The sequence below is a fragment of the Lolium perenne genome, chromosome 6, assembly GCF_019359855.2.
Source record: "Lolium perenne isolate Kyuss_39 chromosome 6, Kyuss_2.0, whole genome shotgun sequence".
NCBI lineage: Eukaryota > Viridiplantae > Streptophyta > Magnoliopsida > Poales > Poaceae > Lolium > Lolium perenne.
In genome coordinates this window covers 22,028,439-22,052,316 of record NC_067249.2, presented here as the reverse complement: position 1 = coordinate 22,052,316, position 23,878 = coordinate 22,028,439, and the positions used below count along the sequence as shown (strand labels likewise).

At 44.7% G+C, this 23,878-nt stretch overlaps 1 protein-coding gene across 2 annotated transcripts; it reads right to left on the bottom strand.

Moving 5' to 3' along the window:
- Positions 1–611: 611 nt before the first annotated feature.
- LOC127308643 (putative FBD-associated F-box protein At5g50270) lies at positions 612–2,684 on the bottom strand. Of its 2 annotated transcripts, XM_051339512.2 has the most exons (4): positions 1,639–2,684; positions 1,420–1,554; positions 879–1,311; positions 612–783 (listed from the first exon to the last, which is right to left on the bottom strand). In XM_051339512.2, the coding sequence occupies exons 1-3, from the start codon at positions 2,575–2,577 to the stop codon at positions 928–930; spliced, it is 1,458 nt and encodes a 485-aa protein (XP_051195472.1). In that variant the 5' UTR covers positions 2,578–2,684; the 3' UTR covers positions 612–783; positions 879–927. The 2 variants fall into 2 exon arrangements, with proteins under 2 accessions (XP_051195472.1, XP_051195471.1); XM_051339511.2 differs by having other exon boundaries at positions 612–1,311.
- Positions 2,685–23,878: the final 21,194 nt, after the last annotated feature.

Genomic DNA, 23,878 nt, shown 5'->3' with positions numbered 1-23,878 from the left:
GCGCAGACATATGCGAAAGTCTAGGCAATCTTCGGGCATGAACCCCATCTACAAAGCAAGGAGACAATGCAAACTTCAGACATCAACCCCTTTCATCAAAAGAGGAGCAAAAGATAATGCAATCTTCAGGCATCAACAACCTCAAGTCTTTCCACGAAACAAGCTGTTGAACGTTTTCGGTACCAGCAAATCATGGATGTGCATGTTGTCAAAGGTAATCAATAGAAAAAGGATCACTCCTGAATTCGAATAAAGATGCAGCAAAACCTGTATTTGCAACCAACAAATATGTTCAGAAAACAATTTAAGAAGCAGCATGCACCAGGACCTCCGCCAAAGCCGAACACTATGTTAAAGTCCTTAGCACAATACGATTCTCTTTAAAAAAATACTGGTAAAACTGTACAAGGATGCAATTACAGTAACCACAAACTTTAATAAGAGAACAACCAGTAGACAACCGAAGCATGTTCCAGCTGCTTAGGATCATTAGCAAAACTACAAACTGCTAGCTTAGCTTGACAACCACGTATTCTTCACCAAAAAGTTAGTGCATATCCTCTCAACAGAACATCAAACAAAAGCTTTTGTGCTTTTGTATATATATAATAGAACAGGCAATACAATTCTCAATAGAAACATGTGTTTTGGTAGCAACATTACTTAGAGAACATTGCAAGAGTTATCATGAATACACGGAGATAAGAACACCGGCACCCGGGTACTCCAGGCACATGCATTAGAACTTTTGAGCCATCTCATTTTGCATCTTAAAAACATCTTCTGCGATATTAACCCGGGTGACTTCATAAGTTACTCGAATTACATAGGAACTCCAGACCAGAAAGAAATCAGGCATAGGCAAAAGATAATGCTACCTTCAGATATCAACCACGTCTACACAATGAGCACAAGACAGTGCAATCTTCAGGGACGAACCCAATTTTGACAATGTCTGAAGGGGTCGGCCACTGACAAATCATGGATATGCTTGTGTGCATCGAGATCACTACGAGCTGGTTGATTCCTAAATTGAATTTGAGCACCTCGAGAAGCTCTGTTTTCCACTTGTAGCAGCTGGTGCTGATAAGCCACCGATTCACTCTTGTACTTGAAGAGTTCAAATTCAATTCTGTTTACCACTTTTGCGTTCAAAACAAAGAACCTGGCAAAGTTAACCTGCTTCTCATTGCCTACAAATGACTTGAATACCACAAGTTTCAAATGGGCCTGAAGGCATTCGATTGGATGTAGTGGGTCATACAGAGGGTCATCCTCCTTATCCATCTCAATGTATTTGTGTGGTCGAAACTGCAAAATACAAAGAAGAGGCATTTGTTAAAGCTGTTGCTAACTAGACAAGAAAATATGCCAATCAAACCAGACATACATTTAAAGCGAGCAAAGACGAGTACTCACAATGACATACAGCTTTTCCAAAGAGGGGAACCACCTGAGGATATTAAGAACTGCGTGCAATGCAAAGCCAGAAGACCTGAGAGCCAAAACCTTCACACTGCGGGTCCAGTTTGCGGAGCTGACTGGGCTTATTCCCTGAGGAAAACAGAAAAAAAAAAATGAGCACAAACAAAATTATGCACGAAATGCAAGATTCCTCCTGGATGCTGGTGCTGTTACCTGTGAGACGATGAGGTTGGAGAGGACGGGGAAAAAAGGGCCCAATATCTCGAGCTTAGGTGCCCTGATTACCCGGATAGTCACACAACCATATTGGGAATCGTAAGGTATTAGTAACCTTACAAGGTGAGGAGCATCCTCGATGACCAGTTGGGCAGCTTTTGCACTAGGCCAATGATGGAAGGCAATGCTCCTTAGAGTCGGCGAGGTAACAAGGAGGCGACCAGCAGTAGCAGAAACTCCGGATATGTACAAGCTCTCCAAGGCATGGCAGCTAGAGAGCAAGCCGTGGAAGACGTCCCCAGGGATTAAAACGTAGACCAAAGTGAGCTGCGCGAGGAAAGGGAAATTCATGGTCGGCATAACGGTAGGAAAAGAGCAACCGGTGATCCTCGCAACGAGGAGGGTGGAGGCAGAGCGGAGCGCAGATAGCGGCAGACGCTGGCTCTGTTCAGGCATCCCGGATGATGAATCGATGCTAGTGTGGCAGCACAGATGGAGCTCCTCGAGTTTGTCGAGCGCGCGGGAGCGGAACCAGCTCTCCATCTCGGCGTCGAAGTCACCGGCGCGGAAGCCGCTGAACGAGAACCGCCGGGCGGGGCCTGGATGCTGCGAGATGATCGTGGAGACGGCGGAAACGGGGACGGTGTGGGCGTGTGCTGGACTGCCGGGGAGTTTGGCGCGGGCGTCGAGGTTGAGAGGCACGGCGCGCCACATGGGGCGCCACCGGCGGGAGAGTACCTGCGTGCGGCCGGCGTCCTTGGTGGGGAGGAGGGAGATGATGGCGGAGAGCAGGTCGTCGGGGAGCTTGCTGATGAGATCGCTGTCGGCATCGTCGCGGTCTCGGTCGCTACTCTCTGCCCGCTTCCGTGCGTTTCCATCGGAATCTAGCCTTTCGGGGCCAGGCGCCGCCACCGCCGCGACCTCCGTCTTCTCCATGGCCGGCGGCGGCCCAAACGGAGGGTTTGGCCGCAAGCCTATGCCCGCCGCTCCTGGCCAGCACTCGCTCAACGCGCTCGGCTAGAGGTGGAGTGGGGGAGGTCAGGAATGGGACTGTAGATCTAGGGTTGGCGGCCGACCCTAGAGTAGGCTATAAAAGGAAAAGTGCTGATACTAGAGTAGGGTTGGACTGACACATAATCTGTGTCCCTTGCTAGAGGACCGTGATGCACGACATGGGGTGAAGCAGTGGCGAAGCCAGAACATCAAACATGTGTAGTCATGTTAAAGTTGTGTAGTCAAATGCATGTATTTATATAAATTTTTAATTATTTTTTACACATTTTAAGGTTGTATTGCCAAAAAACTGTGTAGTCAAATGACTACACAACCTAAGTGTGGCTCCGCCACTGGGGTGAAGGCTGTGGAAGTCTCCACTGTGACCATGTCGACGACGTTGGAGTTGATGGAGCCACACAACCGTCGTGAACGGTAGAGGTCGCATCAAGCCGTCGGCGGTGGCAGGAGGGATGATCGTGGTGACGGCGACGTGAAGAAAGTTGCTTCACCTGGTGAATTTGGAGGCTTTGAGATCGAGGGTGGCATATGAGGGATTAGATGCTCTGGATCACTGTGGTATGCGCCCAGAGTGTGGCATGGGTGTGCTCGCCGATCTCGGTCATGGCAGAGGAAGAGGCGGTGCGGTGGCGGGAAGGAGCAACCCTAGAGCGGTGGCGGAAGAAGAGGGGTGCGGAAGCTCGCCGATATCGATCATGGCAGAGGGAGAGGCCGTGCGGTGGCGGGGAGGAGAAACCCTAGAGCGGTGGCGGTAGAAGAGGGGTGCGAAAGCGTTGGATCGCTTTTCTGATATCATGATAGAATAGGTTTGAATTAAGCACTATGGGTGCCATCATATCTCATATATATAGACGTAATACAAGGCATACATGGAAACAATCAACTAATCCTAATCATAACCATAAAAGTCTTCTTATATGCAAAGATACATGTGCTATGTATGGTCAGGGATAACTAAATATACATGCATATTCGGTTTGCCTGCTATCTTGCATGGAGGTAAATTAGTATCAACAGTCGCTAGATGCCACCGAGGAAAATTTACATAAAGTCACTTTCAAATGATAAACTATGGATATTTCAATACATGTGATGTGGCAGCACCATTCATCAAATGAATTATATTTACAAGTCATTCTTGCGGCGGTATTTTTCGGTTAAGCGGAATTGACAATGGAAAATATTTACTTAACCTACTTTTCTTTCACAAAGCTATTTCTTCGTATTATTGTAGCAATTCTAAGATAGTGGTTCTTGAGAGAGTCATAGAAGAGGAATAGGGTGACATGATGCTGTTGGTGGAGAACAAAAAATGTGTCTCTTTATTAGAATGCCAGGATAAAAAAAAATCCATGATTGTTTCATTATATTTATGGGCTAAAACTAAAAAAAATGTTATATCGATATAAATATGGCTTTCGTAAAAAATATAAGTTTTTCTTCATGGTCGTTGGCTATCGAGGAAGGGTTATTTGGCTACGAGACTTGGCCCGCGCCACTCCTGGCCACAACACTTCGGCCTCAATGCCGGCACCAACGCCCTTAACGAGACTATGGTGATCGACAATCAGGATTGCAAGCTAGGGTTCTCCACCGTGAGATTGGAATTTTGAGAGAAAAAAACAGGTAGAATCCCATCATACTCACATTACTTCCGACTTTGCAGTTGTCGCTAAAAATATAAGGAAAATATCACTTCTATATATTGGATAATTCAATCAATGCCACTTTGATAGCAGCACTGTTATTATTGATTAGCGTTATTTTCAACGTTTTTTAAAGTGGTTTTTTATTACACGAAGTTGGCAATGACACACATATTGAATTAACCTATTTTCTTCCATAAAATTATTTCTTCCCGTTATTTTTGCCTGTGTTAGATAGTGTCTCTTGCCGAAGAAACAAAAGAGGAGTAGGGTGATATGACGATCCCCACAATCCAGCCCACTATCGTAAAGTTGCTTTCAGATTCACAGCAAATTCAGCTGAAGGAATTCCTTGTGGTGCATTTTCATCATTTCTGAAAAAATAGAAGCCTTGATTGGACAAGATGGACGAGACATACAAAATCTACTCTCCGTAAAGCACCCTGAAACATGCAACTATAAGTAGCGCATTTACTTAAACATGCCACATATATTCGCTACTAGATATAATCCATACTTGTGGCCTACCATTCAAAAAGTACCCGTGGCCTAGAAAACATTTTCCCTTGCTACTGATTTACCAGAACTCACACAAGGTTTCCTGCTGATTCTCTCATGTGTATCGCAAAGAGGCATGCATGGCCGGCAACGAAATGATGTCAATTCCATCGAAACTGATGCCGTGCTCTTATGGATCTCAAACCTATTTTACTTAAGAGGATAAAAGATCCAGCAAAAATCCGGTTTTGCAAGCAACAAAGATGACAAGAAATACTTATTCTCTAGATATAAATATACACCAGCATCCCAGCCAAAGCCCAAGGTCCTTTCATAGTCCAATGTTATGCCTGTGCCATTTACTTGCAAATTTGTACAAGGATGCAATCACTTTCATTTCAGTAAATTCAAACTTCAATAATATAAGCAAGCAAGAGGACGTTAAGCAGCTTGCAACGAGGATGGTGGATGCGGAGCGGAGCACGGACAGCGGCAGCGGTTTGCTGATCCGAGGAACGCCCAGCCAGCTAGCAGGGCCGCAACGGGCGGAGCGAACTTCCGAGATGAACAAGCTCTCCAAGGAACGGCAGCCCGAGAGCAGGCCATGTAAGACGTCCCTCGATATCGAGATGCGGATCAAGGAGAGCTGCTTGAGGAGGGGGAAGCTGATGCCCCCCGGCGCGATCTGGTCGCAGAAATCGCATTTGTTGATCTTGAGGACGAGGAGGGTGGACGCCGAACGGAGCACGAACGGCGGCAGCGGCCTGATTGTCCGAGACGCGTAGCCGATGTCGAGCTCCTCGAGGTTGGCGAGCGCTCGGGAGCTGTCCAGCTCGGCGTCGAACTCGCCGGCGCGGAGGCCGGGGAAGGAGAACCTGCGGGAGGGGCCGAGGTGCCGGGAGATTATCTGGGAGACGGCGGTGTTGAAAGTATAAGCAAATATCCATATGAAATAATCCGTACAAGTAATTGATAAATCATGACTATGAAAACAACAAATAAACTAATCGTGCAGACTAGTAAGATAGATGAACCGATCACGTCTAAACAAGATAAACCGATCGCATCTACCACAGAAACTAGAAGAAGGAACTCTAACAGAAACTAAAAGAGAAACGACAAGATCACATACTTCGCAGCAGCGTCGTTGTCGCCCATGTTGAGGTTGTCGAAGAAGTCGCTGAGGTCCGGGAAGAAGTTGTCGGTGTGGAGGAACTCGTCGTCCGATGACGACGTCGTGATGCCAGTAGTCGCGCCCGAGCGCTCCCCCAAAACCTGATTGCCCCTCACCCGTACAGGTTCACGAGAGGCAGGGTTCCGGAGGCCTACTGTCCCGGTAGTCGGTGCACGCCGACGGACGGGATGAGTAAGACGAAGACGGCGGCGCAATGAACTGAAAACAGATAGTCGCATATGTGTCTCAAAACAAGACTAGGGTTGGCGTCCGCGCTTATATAGTGCGGTTCGGGAAGGTCGTGGGACGCAGCCCACGTCCGAGTCGGCACAGCCACGATCCAGAAAAACCGGAAGACAAAACGGCTGAGTAACGCATCCGTTAATGACTCAAAATTGATTACATAATTAATTTCCCAAACAGCAAAAAGATAAGCTCGGCTCGGCGAGATTCCCGCAACCCGCGGCGCGTCGTTGTTGGAGATATGCCCAAAAGGCAATAATAAAAGTGGTTATTATATATCTTTAAGTTTATGATAAATGTTTATATACCATGCTATAATTGTATTAACCGAAACATTAGTACATGTGTGATATGTAGACAACAAGAAGTCCCTAGTATGCCTCTTAAACTAGCTTGTTGATTAATGGATGATTAGTTTCATAATCATGAACATTGGATGTTATTAATAACAAGGTTATATCATTATATGAATGATGTAATGGACACACCCAATTAAGCGTAGCATAAGATCTCGTCATTAAATTATTTGCTATAAGCTTTCGATACATAGTTACCTAGTCCTTATGACCATGAGATCATGTAAATCACTTATACCGGAAAGGTACTTTGATTACACCAAACGCCACTGCGTAAATAGGTGGTTATAAAGGTGGGATTAAGTATCCAGAAAGTATGAGTTGAGGCATATGGATCAACAGTGGGATTTGTCCATCCCGATGACGGATAGATATACTCTGGGCCCTCTCGGTGGAATGTCGTCTAATGTCTTGCAAGCATATGAATAAGTTCATAAGAGACCACATACCACGGTACGAGTAAAGAGTACTTGTCAGGAGACGAGGTTGAACAAGGTATAGAGTGATACCGAAGATCAAACCTCGGACAAGTAAAATATCACGTGACAAAGGGAATTGGTATTGTATGTGAATGGTTCATTCGATCACTAAAGTCATCGTTGAATATGTGGGAGCCATTATGGATCTCCAGATCCCGCTATTGGTTATTGGTCGGAGTGAGTACTCAACCATGTCCGCATAGTTCGCGACCGTAGGGTGACACACTTAAAGTTGGATGTTGAAATGGTAGAACTTGAATATGGAATGGAGTTCGAATATTTGTCCGGAGTCCCGGATGAGATCCCGGACATCACGAGGAGTTCCGGAATGGTCCGGAGAATAAGATTCATATATAGGATGTCATTTTATGTGAATTAAAATGATGCGGAAGGTTCTATGGAAGGTTCTAGAAGGTTCTAGAAAAGTCCGGAAGAAACCACCAAGGAAGGCGGAGTCCCGGAGGGACTCCACCTCCATGGACGGCCAACCCTAGTGGGGGAGGAGTCCCAAGTGGACTCCCCCTATGGGGGCCGGCCACCCCCCCACATGGAAGGGGGGAATCCCACCCAAGTGGGATTCCCACCTTGGGTAGGTTTCCCTATCACATGGAAGGTTTTGGGTTCGGGTCTTATTCGGAGACTTGTAGTCCAACACTTGGGGCTTCCACCTATATAATGAGGGGCCAAGGGGAGGGGGCCGGCCACCCTAAGACTACAACCTGGCCGCCCCCCTTGAGTGGCCGGCCACCCCCTCCCAAACCCTAGCCGCCCCCCTCTCCTCCATAGCTCCCGCGTGCTTTAGCGAAGCTCCGCCGGAGTTCTCCACCGCCACCGACACCACGCCGTCGTGCTGTCGGATTCAAGAGGAGCTACTACTTCCGCTGCCCGCTGGAACGGGAGGTGGACGTCGTCTTCATCAACAACCGAACGTGTGACCGAGTACGGAGGTGCTGCCCGTTCGTGGCGCCGTGATCAAGATCTTCTACGCGCTTTTGCAAGCGGCAAGTGAACGTCTACCGCAGCAACAAGAGCCTCATCTTGTAGGCTTTGGAATCTCTTCAAGGGTGAGACTCGATAATCCTCTCGTTGCTACCGTCTTCTAGATTGCATCTTGGCTTGGATTTCGTGTTCGCGGTAGGAAAATTTTGTTTTCTATGCAACGTTATCCTACAGTGGTATCAGAGCCGTGTCTATGCATAGATGGTTGCACGAGTAGAACACAATGGTTTTGTGGGCGTTGATGCTCTTGTTATCTTTAGTTGAGTACTTTGCATCTTTATGGCATAGTGGGATGAAGCGGCTCGGACTAACTTTACATGACCGCGTTCATGAGACTTGTTCCTCGTTCGACATGCAACTTGTATTGCATAAGAGGCTTTGCGGGTGTCTGTCTCTCCTACTATAGTAAAGATTCAATTTACTCTTCTATTGACAACACTAGTATCACCGTTGTGGTTCATGTTCGTAGGTAGATTGGATCTCACTCGAAAACCCTAAACCACGTAAAATATGCAAACCAAATTAGAGAACGTCTAACTTGTTTTTGCAGGGTTTGGTGATGTGATATGGCCATAATGTGAGGATGAATATGTATGAGATGATCATTATTGTATTGTGGCAACCGGCAGGAGCCTTATGGTTGTCTTTAAATTTCATGTTGAGTAGTATTTCAAAGTAGTTGTAATAGTTGCTACATGGAGGACAATCATGAAGACGGCGCCATTGACCTTGGTGCTTCGCCGAGGATGATGGAGATCATGCCCGTTGATGATGGAGATCATGTCCGTGCTTTGGAGATGAAGATCAAAGGCGCAAAGACAAAAGGGCCATATCATATCACATATGAACTGCATGTGATGTTAATCCTTTTATGCATCTTATTTTGCTTAGATCGCGACGGTAATTATAAGATGATCCCTCTCACTAAAATATCAAGATAATAAAGTGTTCATCCTTAGTAGCACCGTTGCCAAGACTTGTCGTTTCGAAGCATCTCGTGATGATCGGGTGTGATAGAATCAACAAGTGCATACAACGGGTGCAAGCCGGTTTTGCACATGCGGATACTAAGGTGGCCTTGACGAGCCTAGCATGTACGTACATGGTCTCGGAACACGTGATACCGAAAGGTAGAGCATGAATCATATGATTGATATGATGAACACTTTGAGTGTTGGCCATTGAAGTTACATCTTGTCTCGTGATGATCGGACTTGGTGTGGTGGATTTGGTTCATGTGATCACTAAGACAATGCGAGGGATATTGTTTTGAGTGGGAGTTCACCTAGTTTTTAATTATGTTGAATTAAAATTTGAACTCAATTTGTCGTAAACATTAGTCTAAACTATTGCAAATATGTTGTAGATATGGCGTCCTCAATCAATTTTAACCGGTTCCTAGGGAAAGAAAAGCTTAAGAGCAACGGTAGCAACTTCACCGATCGGTTCCGTCATGTGAGGATCTTCCTCAATGGCGGAAATCTGCAATATGTGCTTGATGCACCGCTAGGTGACCCTCTGCAGAAACTGAAACCGATGAAGTAAAAGCTGTTTACGAGACTCGGAAAACTCGGTACCCTCAAGTTCAGTGTGCCATCTTATGCAGTCTGGAAGCCGATCTTCTAAAACTTTTTGAGCACCACGATCCACATGAGTTAATAAATGAGTTGAAGACTATCTTTGAAACTCATGCGGCCGTGGAATGCTATGAAGCATCGAAACACTTCTTCGGTGCATGATGGAAGAAGGCAGCTCCGTTAGTGAGCACATGCTCGCCATGACCGGGCATGCGAAGAAACTCGATGACTTGGGAATAGTGATTCCTAACAGATCGGGGATTAATCGTGTCCTTCAATCACTGCCACCTAGTTACAAGAACTTTGTGATGAATTACAATATGCGAGAACATGAACAAAGAGTTACCTGAACTCTTCGCCATGCTAAAATCTGCTTTGAGATTGAAATTAAGAAAGAGCACCAAGTGTTGATGGTCAACAAGACCACCGGTTTCAAGAAACAGGGCAAGTCTAAAGGCAAGAACAAGAAGAGTGGCAAGAAAGCTGCCACGCCTCTGTGAAACCTAAGGCGGCCCTAAGCACGATGCTGAGTGCTATTACTGCAAGGAGAAGGGACCCGGAAGCGTAGTTGCTCCAAGTATTTGGCGGATCTGAAGAGCGGCCTTGTCAAGAAAAAGAAAGAAGGTATATCGATATACATGTTATAGATGTTTATCTTCTTGGTTCTCGTACTAGTACACGGGTATTTGATCTTTGGTTCGGTTGCTCATATTTGTAACTCGAAACAGGGAACTAAAGAATAAACGAAGACTACTAAAGGATGAAGTGACCATGCGCGTTGGAAATGGATCCAAAGTCGATGTGATCGCTGTCGGCACACTTCCTCTACATCTACCTTCAGGATTAGTTTTAAGCCTCAATAATTGTTATTTTGTACCCGCGTTGAGCATGAACATTATATCTGGATCTTGTTTAATGCAAGACGGTTATTCATTCAAGTACGAGAATAATGGTTGTTCTATTTTTATGAATAATATCTTTTATGGTCGAGCACCTGAAAAGAATGGCTTATTTCTGTTAGATCTCGATAGTAGTGATACACATATACATAACATTGATGCTAAGCGAATTAAATTGAATGATAATTCTACTTATATGTGCTTGTCGTCTTGGTCATATTGGAGTGAAACACATGAAGAAACTCCATACCGATGGGTTACTTGAATCACTTGACTTTGAGTCACTTGATAGATGCGAAGCATGTCTAATGGGAAAAATGACTAAGACTCCATTCTCTGGTATTATGGAGCGAGCCTCGACTTATTGGAAATCATACATACCGATGTGTGCGGACCAATGAGTGTAGCATCGCGCGGTGGTTATCGTTATGTTCTAACCTTCACAGATGATCTGAGTAGATATGGGTATATCTATTTCATGAAACATAAATCCGAAACTTTCGAGAAGTTTAAGGAATTCCAAAGTGAAGTAGAAAATCAACGTAACAAGAAGATTAAATTTCTACGATCAGATCGTGGAGGTGAATATCTGAGTTATGAGTTTGGCATGCATTTAAAGAAATGCGGAATACTTTCACAATTGACACCGCCGGGAACACCACAACGAAACGGTGTGTCCGAACGTCATAATCGAACTCTCTTAGATATGGTTCGTTCTATGATGTTTCTTACTGATTTGCCGTTATCATTTTGGAGTTATGCATTAGAGACAGCCGCATTCACTTTAAATAGAGCACCATCAAAATCCGTTGAAACGACACCGTATGAATTATGGTTTAATAAGAAACCTAAGCCGTCGTTCCTGAAAGTTTGGGGTTGCGAAGCCTATGTAAAAAAGTTACAACCGGACAAGCTAGAACCCAAAGCGGAGAAATGCGTCTTCATAGGATACCCTAAGGAAACTATAGGGTACACTTTCTATCACATGATTCGAAGGCAAAATCTTTGTTGCTAAGAACGGAACCTTTCTTGAGAAAGAATTTCTCACTAAAGAAGTATTTGGAAGAAAAGTAGAACTTCGATGAGATTGAAGAATCTCTGCTCGTTGATCGAGTAGCGCGATCTGGGAAGATGTTCTGTGCCGCACTGCAGAGCAACGAGAGGAAGCTAATGATAATGATCATGAAACTTCAAATGAGATAGCTACTGAACCTCGCAGATCAACAAGGGAACGTGCCACTCCAGATTGGTATGATCCTTGTCTAAATGTCATAATTGTGGACAACAATGATGAAGACCCAGCGACGTATGAAGAAGCGATGATGAGCCGAGATTCCAACAAATGGCAAGAAGCCATGAAATCCGAAATGGGATCCATGTATGATAACAAAGTATGGACTTTGGTAGATTTACACGATAGCCGCAAGGCTGTCGAGAATAAATGGATCTTCCAAAGAAAAAGCAGATCTTGATGGTAATATTCTTGTCTATAAAGCTCGACTTGTCGCAAAGGGTTTCAGACAAATTCAAAGGTGTTGACTACGATGAGACTTTCTCACTGTAGCGAAGCTAAAATCTGTAAGGATTTTGTTAGCAATAGCTGCATTTTTCGATTATGAGATTTGGCGAGGAAGGATGTCAAAGCGGCGTTCCTTAATGGAGACATTGAGGAAGAGTTGTATATGGTACAACCCAAAGGTTTTGTCGATCCTAAAAATGCTGACAAAGTATGCAAACTTCAGCGTTCAATTTATGGACTGAAGCTAGCGTCAAGAAGTTGGAACCGACGCTTTGATAAGGTGATCAAAGACTTCGGGTTTATACAGTGTCATGGAGAGGCCTGTATTTACAAGAAAGTGAGTGGGAGCTCTGTAGCATTTCTGATATTATATGTAGATGACATATTATTGATTGGGAATGATATAGAACTATTAAACGATGTAAAGGGTTATTTGAATAATAGTTTTTCAATGAAAGACCTTGGTGAAGCATCGTATATATTAGGCATCAAGATTTATAGAGATAGATCAAGACGTCTAATAGGGCTATCACAGAGTACATACCTGGACAAGATTCTAAAGAAGTTTAGAATGGACGAAAGTAAGAAAGGATTCTTACCTATGTTACCGAGCAAGGTCTTGAGTAAGACTCAAGGTTGACTACGGCAGAAGAAAGAGAAAGGATGAGTCGAGATCCCTATGCCTCGGCAGTAGGCTCTATCATGTATGCCATGCTATGTACAAGACCGGATATAGCACATCTTTGTTAGTTTGACTAGCGAGATATCAAAGTGATCCGGGAATGGAACAACTTTGGACAGCGGTCAAGAATATCCTGAAGTACTTGAAAAGAACTAAGGATATGTTTCTTTGTTATGGAGGTGACCAAGAGCTCATTGTAACAAGTTACACCGATGCAAGTTGGAACACTGATCCTGATGACTCTAAGTCACGATGCGGGTACGTGTTTATATTGAATGGTGCTGCGATGGTGGGCAAGCTCGAAGCGGTGCACGGTGGCGAAATCCTCAACAGAATCGGAGTACATAGCGGCTTCGAGGCTTCATCGAAGCGGTATGGATGAAGAGGTTCATTGTAGAGCTCGGTGTGGTTCCTAGTGCATTGGACCCACTAGTCATCTCTTTGTGACAACATGTGTGCCATCGCCAATGCACAAGAACCAAGGTCACACAAGAGGTTGAAGCATATCAAGCTGCGTTATCATTCGATTCGCGAGTACATCGAAGATGGAGAAGTAAAGATTTGCAAAGTACACACCGATCCGAATGTAGCAGATCCGTTGACTAAAGCTCTCCCTAGGGCAAAGCATGACCAACACCGAAATGCCATGGGTGTTAGGTACCTTACAATGTAATCTAGATTATTGACTCTAGTGCAAGTGGGAGACTGTTGGAGATATGCCCAAGAGGCAATAATAAAAGTGGTTATTATATATCTTTAAGTTTATGATAAATGTTTATATACCATGCTATAATTGTATTAACCGAAACATTAGTACATGTGTGATATGTAGACAACAAGAAGTCCCTAGTATGCCTCTTAAACTAGCTTGTTGATTAATGGATGATTAGTTTCATAATCATGAACATTGGATGTTATTAATAACAAGGTTATATCATTATATGAATGATGTAATGGACACACCCAATTAAGCGTAGCATAAGATCTCGTCATTAAGTTATTTGCTATAAGCTTTCGATACATAGTTACCTAGTCCTTATGACCATGAGATCATGTAAATCACTTATACCGGAAAGGTACTTTGATTACACCAAACGCTATCGCGTAAATGGGTGGTTATAAAGGTGGGATTAAGTATCCGGAAAGTATGAGTTGAGGCATATGGATCAACAGTGGGATTTGTCCATCCCGATGACGGATAGATATACTCTGGGCCCTCTCGGTGGAATGTCGTCTAATGTCTTGCAAGCATATGAATAAGTTCATAAGAGACCACATACCACGGTACGAGTAAAGAGTACTTGTCAGGAGACGAGGTTGAACAAGGTATAGAGTGATACCGAAGATCAAACCTCGGACAAGTAAAATATCGCGTGACAAAGGGAATTGGTATTGTATGTGAATGGTTCATTCGATCACTAAAGTCATCGTTGAATATGTGGGAGCCATTATGGATCTCAGGATCCCGCTATTGGTTATTGGTCGGAGTGAGTACTCAACCATGTCTGCATAGTTCGCGAACCGTAGGGTGACACACTTAAAGTTGGATGTTGAAATGGTAGAACTTGAATATGGAATGGAGTTCGAATATTTGTTCGGAGTCCCGGATGAGATCCCGGACATCACGAGGAGTTCCGGAATGGTCCGGAGAATAAGATTCATATATAGGATGTCATTTTATGTGAATTAAAATGATGCGGAAGGTTCTATGGAAGGTTCTAGAAGGTTCTAGAAAAGTCCGGAAGAAACCACCAAGGATGGTGGAGTCCGGTAGGGACTCCACCTCCATGGCCGGCCAACCCTAGTGGGGGAGGAGTCCCAAGTGGACTCCCCCTATGGGGGCCGGCCACCCCCCCACATGGAAGGGGGGAATCCCACCCAAGTGGGATTCCCACCTTGGGTAGGTTTCCCTATCACATGGAAGGTTTTGGGTTCGGGTCTTATTCGGAGACTTGTAGTCCAACACTTGGGGCTTCCACCTATATAATGAGGGGCCAAGGGGAGGGGGCCGGCCACCCTAAGACCACAACCTGGCCGCCCCCCTTGAGTGGCCGGCCACCCCCTCCCAAACCCTAGCCACCCCCCTCTCCTCCATAGCTCCCGCGTGCTTTAGCGAAGCTCCGCCGGAGTTCTCCACCGCCACCGACACCACGCCGTCGTGCTGTCGGATTCAAGAGGAGCTACTACTTTCGCTGCCCGCTGGAACGGGAGGTGGACGTCGTCTTCATCAACAACCGAACGTGTGACCGAGTACGGAGGTGCTGCCCGTTCGTGGCGCCGTGATCAAGATCTTCTACGCGCTTTTGCAAGCGGCAAGTGAACGTCTACCGCAGCAACAAGAGCCTCATCTTGTAGGCTTTGGAATCTCTTCAAGGGTGAGACTCGATAACCCCCTCGTTGCTACCGTCTTCTAGATTGCATCTTGGCTTGGATTTCGTGTTCGCGGTAGGAAAATTTTTGTTTTCTATGCAACGTTATCCTACAGTCGTGACGATGTCGTGACGAGGCGAGGTGAGGCGGGAGGCGGAGGAGGAGGAGTGCGCGAGGGCTCTCTCTCCTCTCACTCACTTACTAGGACTAGAACAGCCCACCTTATATACCACTCCAACTCTCTTTCAACTAGCAATGTGGGACTAAACTTCAGCTCCCACTAGTGCTGCCACTGATTTTTGGAATGGGCCATGTGAGTTTCAGAATTTGATAATGGGCCATGGGCCAAAGGTCAAATACCCAAAATTCCAGCAATCCCCCACAAACTCTCATTGGCACATCTCATCAGTAAGTTTCCAGAATATTATTTTATATACCGGTATGTCGTGGAGACTGTTAAGTTGAACTTCCACTTAAAGCTTCATATTACACTAGATTGCAACTTGAATAGTGGACTATGCCTTGAACTACAAGTTTTCTGCACTAGCTTCATACAAAGCCTAGACCGATACTAGGCTGCCGTGAGGCTTCCTCGCGGTTTGGAGCTTATACGTCATGCTCCAGGGCCTTTCATGAGTTTACTAGAGAGCACCCAACTCTCATAGATTGCGATGTTTAACAATCAGACTCATATAGGTGTGTTCTTCAAAAGATGTTCTGTAGGACAACATCTCTGCTAAAATAAGCCACTTAGAAACACATTAAGATAATTATCAACCTGCCATGCAGATTAGGAGAGTATTGCATCTTACGGAGTGGTAAAATTGCTATAGGGATATATACTCTCCTCACAGCTGACCAACAGCTTGTCTCCCAGCTCTAATTCACGGGATCTCCGATCACATAGAGTGGGTTACCACCGTGGGCAGCTCATAGTGTGGGTCTCATACCCATCTCCCTCCACGCATGATCTATCACATGTCGTGATAGTCCCATGGTGAAGGGGTCTGCCAGGTTTCTACACGTATGGATATAATCCAATGCTATAACTCCGAGTTTCTCATTTTCCTGACAGTTTTCAGTCTCCTCTTCACATGCCTTGATGACTTCATATTATCCTTAGAACTGTTTACTTTGACGATCACAGTTTGATTATCACAGTTCATAGGAATAGCGGGTATTGGTTTCTCAACCACAGGTAAGTCCATCAAAAGCTCACGAAGCCACTCTGCTTCAACAGTGGCTGTGTCTAATGCTGTAAGTTCTGCTTCCATAGTTGACCTCGTAATGATGGTGCCTTGCAAGACTTCCGAGGAAACAGCGCCACCTCCAAGTGTAAACAAATAACCACTTGTGGCCTTAGTCTCATCGGCATCGAGATATCCAATTTGCATCACTATAACCCTCAAGTACCCTTGGATACCCAGTATAGTGAATGCCATAACTCATGATGCCTTTCAAATAGCGCAAAACTCTCTCAAGAGCATGCCAATGAACATCTCCAGGTCTAGACACAAAACGGCTGAGTTTACTTACAGCAAAGGAGATGTCAGGCCTCGTGGCGCTGGCTAAATACATAAGCGAGCCAATGATCTACGAATATCGCAATTGATCTCTAGCAACTCTTTTATTCTTACGAATTATCACACTAGGATCATAAGGCGTTGGAGAAGATTTGCAGTCGTTATACCCGAAGCGACCCAGGATCTTTTCCACATAGTGGGACTGAAGCAATGTAATCCCACCATCGTCATCCTTCATCAGCTTGATGTTTAAGATCACATCAGCTACTCCCAAGTCCTTCATCTCAAAACAACGAGATAGGAACTCCTTGACCTCCTTAATCACAGTAAGGCTGGTCCCGAATATCAATATGTCATCGACATAGAGACAAAGAATAACTCCCTCGCCCCACCATGGCGATAGTATACACACTTGTCAACCGTTTACAACAAAACCTCCAGCGGTTAAAGTTCTTTCAAACTTCTCATGCCACTGCTTAGGTGCTTGCTTAAGCCCATACAAAGACTTCAGTAATTTACACACCTTTCCTTCTTGACCATCTACTACAAATCCATCAGGCTGCTCCATATAAATTTCCTCTTCAAGCTCTCCATTTAGGAAAGCAGTCTTAACATCCATTTGATGAACGAGAAGACCATGTGAGGCAGCCAAGGATAGTAGCACTCGAATGGTGGTCAGTCTGGCAACAGGTGAGTATGTATCAAAGAAATCTTCACCTTCTTTCTGGGTATAACCCTTGGCCACAAGACGTGCCTTGTACTTTTCAATAGTACCATCAGGCCTAAGCTTTTTCTTGAACACCCATTTACATCCTACAGGTTTGCACCCATAAGGACGATCAGTAATTTCCCAAGTTCCATTGGCTAAGATGGAATCCATCTCGCTACGGACAGCTTCCTTCCGATGAGTCAGCATCCAGAGATGCATAGGCTTCTGAAATAGAAGTGGGAGTGTCATCCACGAGGTACACAATGAAATCATGTCCAAAGGACTTGGCAGTCCTCTGTCTCTTGCTCCTTTTGGGAGCTTCATTGTCATCCTCCACAGGATTATCAAAGTGTTCTATAGCCATGGTAGGTTCAGGAAATAATTCCTGAGTAGATGAACTGGGCATCTCCTGAATTGATGAGCTAGACGTTTCTTTCATAGGAAATATGTCCTCAAAGAAAATCACATCATTCGACTCCATAATTGTGCCAACATGCATGTCGGATACCTCAGATTTTACTATCAAAAATCTGTAGCCAATGCTATGAAATGCATATCCCAGAAGAACACAATCCACGGTTTTTGGTCCAAGCTTGCGCTTCTTGGGTATTGGCACATTTACTTTCGCCATACAGCCCCAAGTTCGTAGGTAAGAGAGTTTCAACCTTTTCCTTTCTCATTCCTCAAACGGGGTAATGGTTTTGTTCTTTGTGGGGACACGGTTTAGGACATGACATGCAGTCAATATCGCCTCCCCCCACCATGCCTTGGATAGACCCGATGTATCTAACATGGCGTTAACCAAATCAGTTAGAGTACGGTTCTTTCTTTCGGTCACCCCATTTGACTGAGGTGAGTAGGGAGGCGTCCTCTCATGGATAATACCATGTTCCGCACAAAAAGAATCAAACTCGTTGGAAAAATACTCTCCACCACGATCAGACCTTAACCGCTTGATCTTTCGATCAAGTTGGTTTTCTGCTTCAGCTTTAAAGATTTTGAAGTAATTAAGAGCTTCATCTTTAGATTTCAGGAGGTACACATAACAATATCGAGTGGAGTCATCAATTAAAGTCATGAAGTATCTTTTACCTCCTTTTGTCAATTCACCATTCATTTCACAAAGATCCGAATGTATAAGCTCCAGCGGTGCCAAGTCTCTTGCCTCCGCAGTCTTGTGAGACTTACGTGGTTGCTTAGCTTGCACACATACTTGGCACTTGGATTTCTTGACAATAGCAAATTTTGGAATTATATTCATGTTCGCCAGCCGCGTCATGCACCCAAAATTAATATGACAAAGTCGTGAATGCCAAATATCGGACTCACTATCATTGCAAACATGATTAATAATTTGAGTACATATGTCTGACAGAGATAAGCGGGACAAGCCTCCGCACACATAACCCTTTCCAACAAATTGTCCACACTTGGAAATTACAACTTTATTGGACTCAAAAACCAACTTAAAACCATCTCGACATAAAAGCGATCCGCTAACGAGATTCTTATTAATGGAGGGAACGTGCTGCACATTCTTCGATTTGGATGGTCTTTCCGAAGTAAACTGCAGATCCACCGTACCAACACCACGAACAGAAGCACGTGAGCCGTTTCCCATCAGCACGGAGGAAGTCCTTGCGACCTGATAAGAAGAAAACATAGAGACATCAGAACATACATGTGTATTGGCTCCGGTGTCTATCCACCAATCGTGAGAATTACATGCGAAAGGATAGTAGGAGAAATACCGTACCCAACGTCCTTCATCTCAGTATCAACGCCAATAACAACATTTGCGGACTTGCCGCTGTTCCCACGCCGATCATGGCGTTCTGGGCAATCAGGAGCCCAATGTCCAGGAGCGCCACAAACATGGCAGTTCCCTTTCTTCTTATAAGGAGTCTTCCTCTTGAAGTTGGTTGAGTTAGAGGCTTTGTTCTTCTCGTCAAACTTGCCTTTTCCATTATTCTTATTCTTAGACTTGTGAGATTGGAAGTTTTTCTTCTGTACCACATTGGCACTAGAACCTCCCTCAAAACTACGAGCGCGTGTGTCTTTTGCTCTCGCCTTCTCTTCCACATGAAGCGAGCCAATGAGATCCGAAACGGAAAACTCTTGTCTCTTATGTTTCAGAGAAGTAGCAAAGTTCCTCCACGAAGGAGGAAGCTTGGCAATAATGCCACCGGCCACAAATTTGTCCGGTAAGGTACACTTAAACCGCTCGAGTTCTTTGGCAAGTGACTGAATCTCATGAGCCTGCTCAACCATGGAGCTCTCATCAGTCATCCTGTAGTCATAGTATTGCTCCATGACATACAATTCAGTGCCAGCGTCCGAGACCCCAAATTTGGCCTCGAGCGCATCCCACGCATCTTTACCAAGGTCGAAAGCCATGTACGGGTCAACAATGTTGTCCCCAAGAATGCTGAACAAGGCTGCCTTAAACATGGCGTCGACCTTCTCAAACTTTTCCTGCTCCTCTGCAGAGAGAGGCCCCTCAGGTCTAGCATATGTGGCGCTAAAACAGCCCAGGTTTGTAAACCATAGGACTGCCTTTGTGCGCCACCTCTTGTAATGCATACCATCAAAGAGGGGATGTCGAGTAGCGGCAGCAACGCTGGTTGAATTGATTTGCCTATAATCAGGTTTTTGGATTGTTGAAAGTCTAAGCAAATATCCTTATGAAATAATCCGTACAAGTAATTGATAAATCATGACTATGAAAACAACAAATAAACTAATCGTGCAGACTAGTAAGATAGATGAACCGAACACGTCTAAACAAGATAAACCGATCGCATCTACCACAGAAACTAGAAGAAGGAACTCTAACAGAAACTAAAAGAGAAACGACAAGATCACATACTTCGCAGCAGCGTCGTTGTCGCCCATGTTGAGGTTGTCGAAGAAGTCGCTGAGGTCCGGGAAGAAGTTGTCGGTGTGGAGGAACTCGTCGTCCGATGACGACGTCGTGATGCCAGTAGTCGCGCCTGAGCGCTCCCAAAAACCTGATTGCCCCTCACCCGTACGGGTTCACGAGAGGCAGGGTTCGGAGGCCTCTTTGTCCCGGTAGTCGGTGCACGCCGACGGACAGGATGAGGAAGACGAAGGCGGCGGCGCAATGAACTGGAAACAGGTAGTCGCATATGTGTCTAAAAAAAAACTAGGGTTGGCGTCCTCGATTATATAGTGCGGTTCGGGAAGGTCGTGGGACGCAGCCCACGTCCGAGTCGGCACAGCCACGATCCAGAAAAACCGGAAGGCAAAACGGCTGAGTAACGCGTCCGTTAATGACTCAAAATTGATTACACAATTAATTTCCCAAATAGCAAAAAGATAAGCTCGGCTCGGCGAGATTCCCGCAACCCGCGGCACGTCGTGACATGTCGTGACGAGGCGAGGCGAGGCGGGCGGCGGAGGAGGAGGAGTGCGCGAGGGCTCTCTCTCTTCTCACTCACTTACTAGGACTAGAACATCCCACCTTATATACCACTCCAACTCTCTTCCAACTAGCAATGTGGGACTAAACTTCAGCTCCCACTAGTGCTGCCACTGATTTTTGGAATGGGCCATGTGAGTTTCAGAATTTGATAATGGGCCATGGGCCAAAGGCCAAATGCCCAAAATTCCAGCAGGCGGAAGGGGGGACGGAGGCGGTGGTGGTGCCGACCTCGAGGTTGAGGGGCGCGGAGCGCCAGAGGGGGCACCAGCGACGGGAGAGGGCCTGCGTGCGGCCGCCGTCCTTGGTGGGGAGGAGCGAGATGATGGTGCCGAGGATGGCGTCGGGAGCCTGCGATGAGATCGTCGGTGACGTCGTGGTCGCCACTCCGTGCCCGCGTCCCCTTGGCTCCGCTGGATTCTCCCTTGTCCGGCGCTGCAGCCTCCTTCTCCATTGAGAGGGGGTTGAAGATTTGGCCACAAGTCGCCGGCCGCGGCCTCACGCCGGCGGCGTCGCCGTCCCGGGATGGGAGCTAGGGTTGGCCGCCGCCCACAACGACGGAAATGTTTTGGGGGAAGTGGTCTGGCACTGAAGTCTGAGGGGTTGGGGAATGGTCGACTCTTGGGCTTTGAATTTGGACAAATTTGATAAGATGCCCTAGCCAGGGATTTTTTCTTCCCTCTTTTTTCAGAAAATAAATTTAAAAAAAGAGATAAAAAGTTTCAAACAAATCGAGAAAAATCTGGTGTGCAGACATTAGAGTAAATCATATAACAGCAAGTTTTTCGTTAAAAAGGCAAAACCGATGACCTAAAATAGCATGTGAAGAGGTTTTTGGGTTTTATATTTTCCGCGGCTCGCAAATCATTCGTGATTTTTATGGAACTTCAAATCTGCAAAAATCATTTAGTTATTTACATGGATTTTTAAATAGGAAGGTTACAAATTATTTTCGAGATCCAATCGAAGTTCTCGCTCACACACATTATTTGGAAGTTTGCTGAAGCTCAGAAGGAAAAACTAGGACTTTGTCGAGTAATACCTCCTATCTTTCTCATAACAAATTTTTTTGAATTATTTTGGTGTTTCTCAAAGACGGAAAAGATTACTCTTGTCCTTGTAATAGGGATGAAAAGTCATTAATGGAGAAAGAAAAATATCTGCCAAAAATGATAGGGACAAGACAAACATCTTCCATCAAGTTTGTTTGTGCTAAAAATCTAAATTGATCGAAAGATAAAAACCTTATTAAATATTATTGTCTAAATTCTACAAAGCAAGTAAAGGGTTCTTCCTCATCAAAGTCCCAAATAATGTGCATGTTTTTATCGAATTTCTCTTGAAGTTAAATTTATTAGTTGATGATGCACACAACCATACCATGCACCAAGTCATTCATCAATAACAAATCCAAGGACCGCTCGCTTGAACAAGATAGAACAAAAGGGAAATGAAGGGCTAGTTGCCGGTTACATTTCCGGCAGAAGCAAAGCATATTTTTGAGGGCCATATATATTTTCTTCCTGCCCTAACTTACATCCTTGAGCGCCAACAGTTGGATGAGTTTCTCTCCAATTGTAGCTGGAACATGAATTGAAGAACTGTGTCTATCTTGCCTGAGTACTGTTCTTATCCCAAGCCGCCGTACCTGGCCATCTTGTCAAGTATTCAAGTACATATTACATAATATCATGAAAGATGTAAAACTTGCCAAGTATCGTGTACTTGTGCTACTGTACATGCCACAGGTAAAACATTTTCTCCTATTTACCATAGCTCCACAACAGGTCACAAAGTTTCCTTCGGATTCTGTCATGTATACGGGAAATCCATCAAAACTCAAGAATGTATGGTGCCCCATAGACAGTGATAATGATCTAGCAAAAGCTTGATTTTGCAAGCAACAAAGATGTTCAGAAATACTACTTCTTCCAAACAGTGAGTACAAAAAACATGCTAACAAGTTGTACAAACCAGGATCACTGCCACACCTAACAAAAATACTTCCAAGCAGTATTACAAAAAACATGCTAACAAGTTTGTCCCAAATCTCAGCAGCAACAATCTCTAGTCTTCTTCTGCCACTCGCAATGCTAATCGGGGTATCCTGACGCTAGTGCAACGAGGAACATCAAAGCCACTAGTCACCGTTTCCCCACGCCATGGAAATTTCATTTAATATCAGTATAACCTGGTTTAGATGACAACGATAAATTCTAGCAAACCCCACTCGCCACAACTCTACGAGCTGGAACTCCACATCACTTGGGCACATTTTCATATCCACTCACCAACCAGTTTCCATACAGATTAGTTATGGGCTGTATATATTCAAGCCAAATAAAATGAAATGAAATAGCGAGTAAACATTTAGGAACAGATGTACCGCCTTTTGAATTTCGTTTGGACAAAGCGTCTTCAGTACGAGCAACCGCTTTACAAAGGCAGCTTCGACATATAACTGCGAGTAGACCAAACCTCTGATTTCACCGTGTTTTTAATTGTATACAATCCATTTTAATGCAATCTACAGGTTATCAAATAAATCCTTGAGAAACTCAGCACTAGCTGTTGCAATGCAATGGGTTTGAATCTAATTATAGCAATCCTGAAATATACAATTGAAAGGAATTGGGCCTACGGTACATGCTATGATAGCATCTATCTTCCTAGCCATCTTGGGAAGTGTGGGAGCTAAAAGGCATCCTCAAAGATGTCAAGTATTCATTATTAAATATAGTATATGTATATCAGAAATATTTGCTACTACAATCTTTTAACAAGTGTGTTCCACCACACAAGGCTTCTAGCAGATTCTTTCAGACTATGGGAAACGCATGCCAAACAACAAATGGAGTAAATTTCATAGAAATTAACTACTACCGTACTTGCAGTATCTCAAGCCTCTCCTTTTTTACTTAAAGGTAGCAAATATACCCCATAGACAACAATAAAAAACCGTAAAGCATGGTATCACAAACAATAAAGATGCCTAGACTACTAGATCTCTCTAGCAGTAATGCAGAAAAATGTAAAGATAATTAACGTTAAGATTCATGCTTTTTATAAAGCATGGTACTGCAAACAACAAAATGTACACCAAAAAA

Excerpts from the sequence above, each read along its gene's own strand:
- LOC127308643 (XM_051339511.2), bottom strand. The coding sequence starts at position 2,577 with ATGGAGAAGACGGAGGTCGCGGCGGTGGCGGCGCCTGGCCCCGAAAGG. Across the intron at positions 1,555-1,638 it reads CCAACCTCATCGTCTCACAG|GGAATAAGCCCAGTCAGCTC; the intron begins GTAACAGCACCA and ends TGTTTTCCTCAG. Across the intron at positions 1,312-1,419 it reads TGGAAAAGCTGTATGTCATT|TTTCGACCACACAAATACAT; the intron begins GTGAGTACTCGT and ends TGTATTTTGCAG.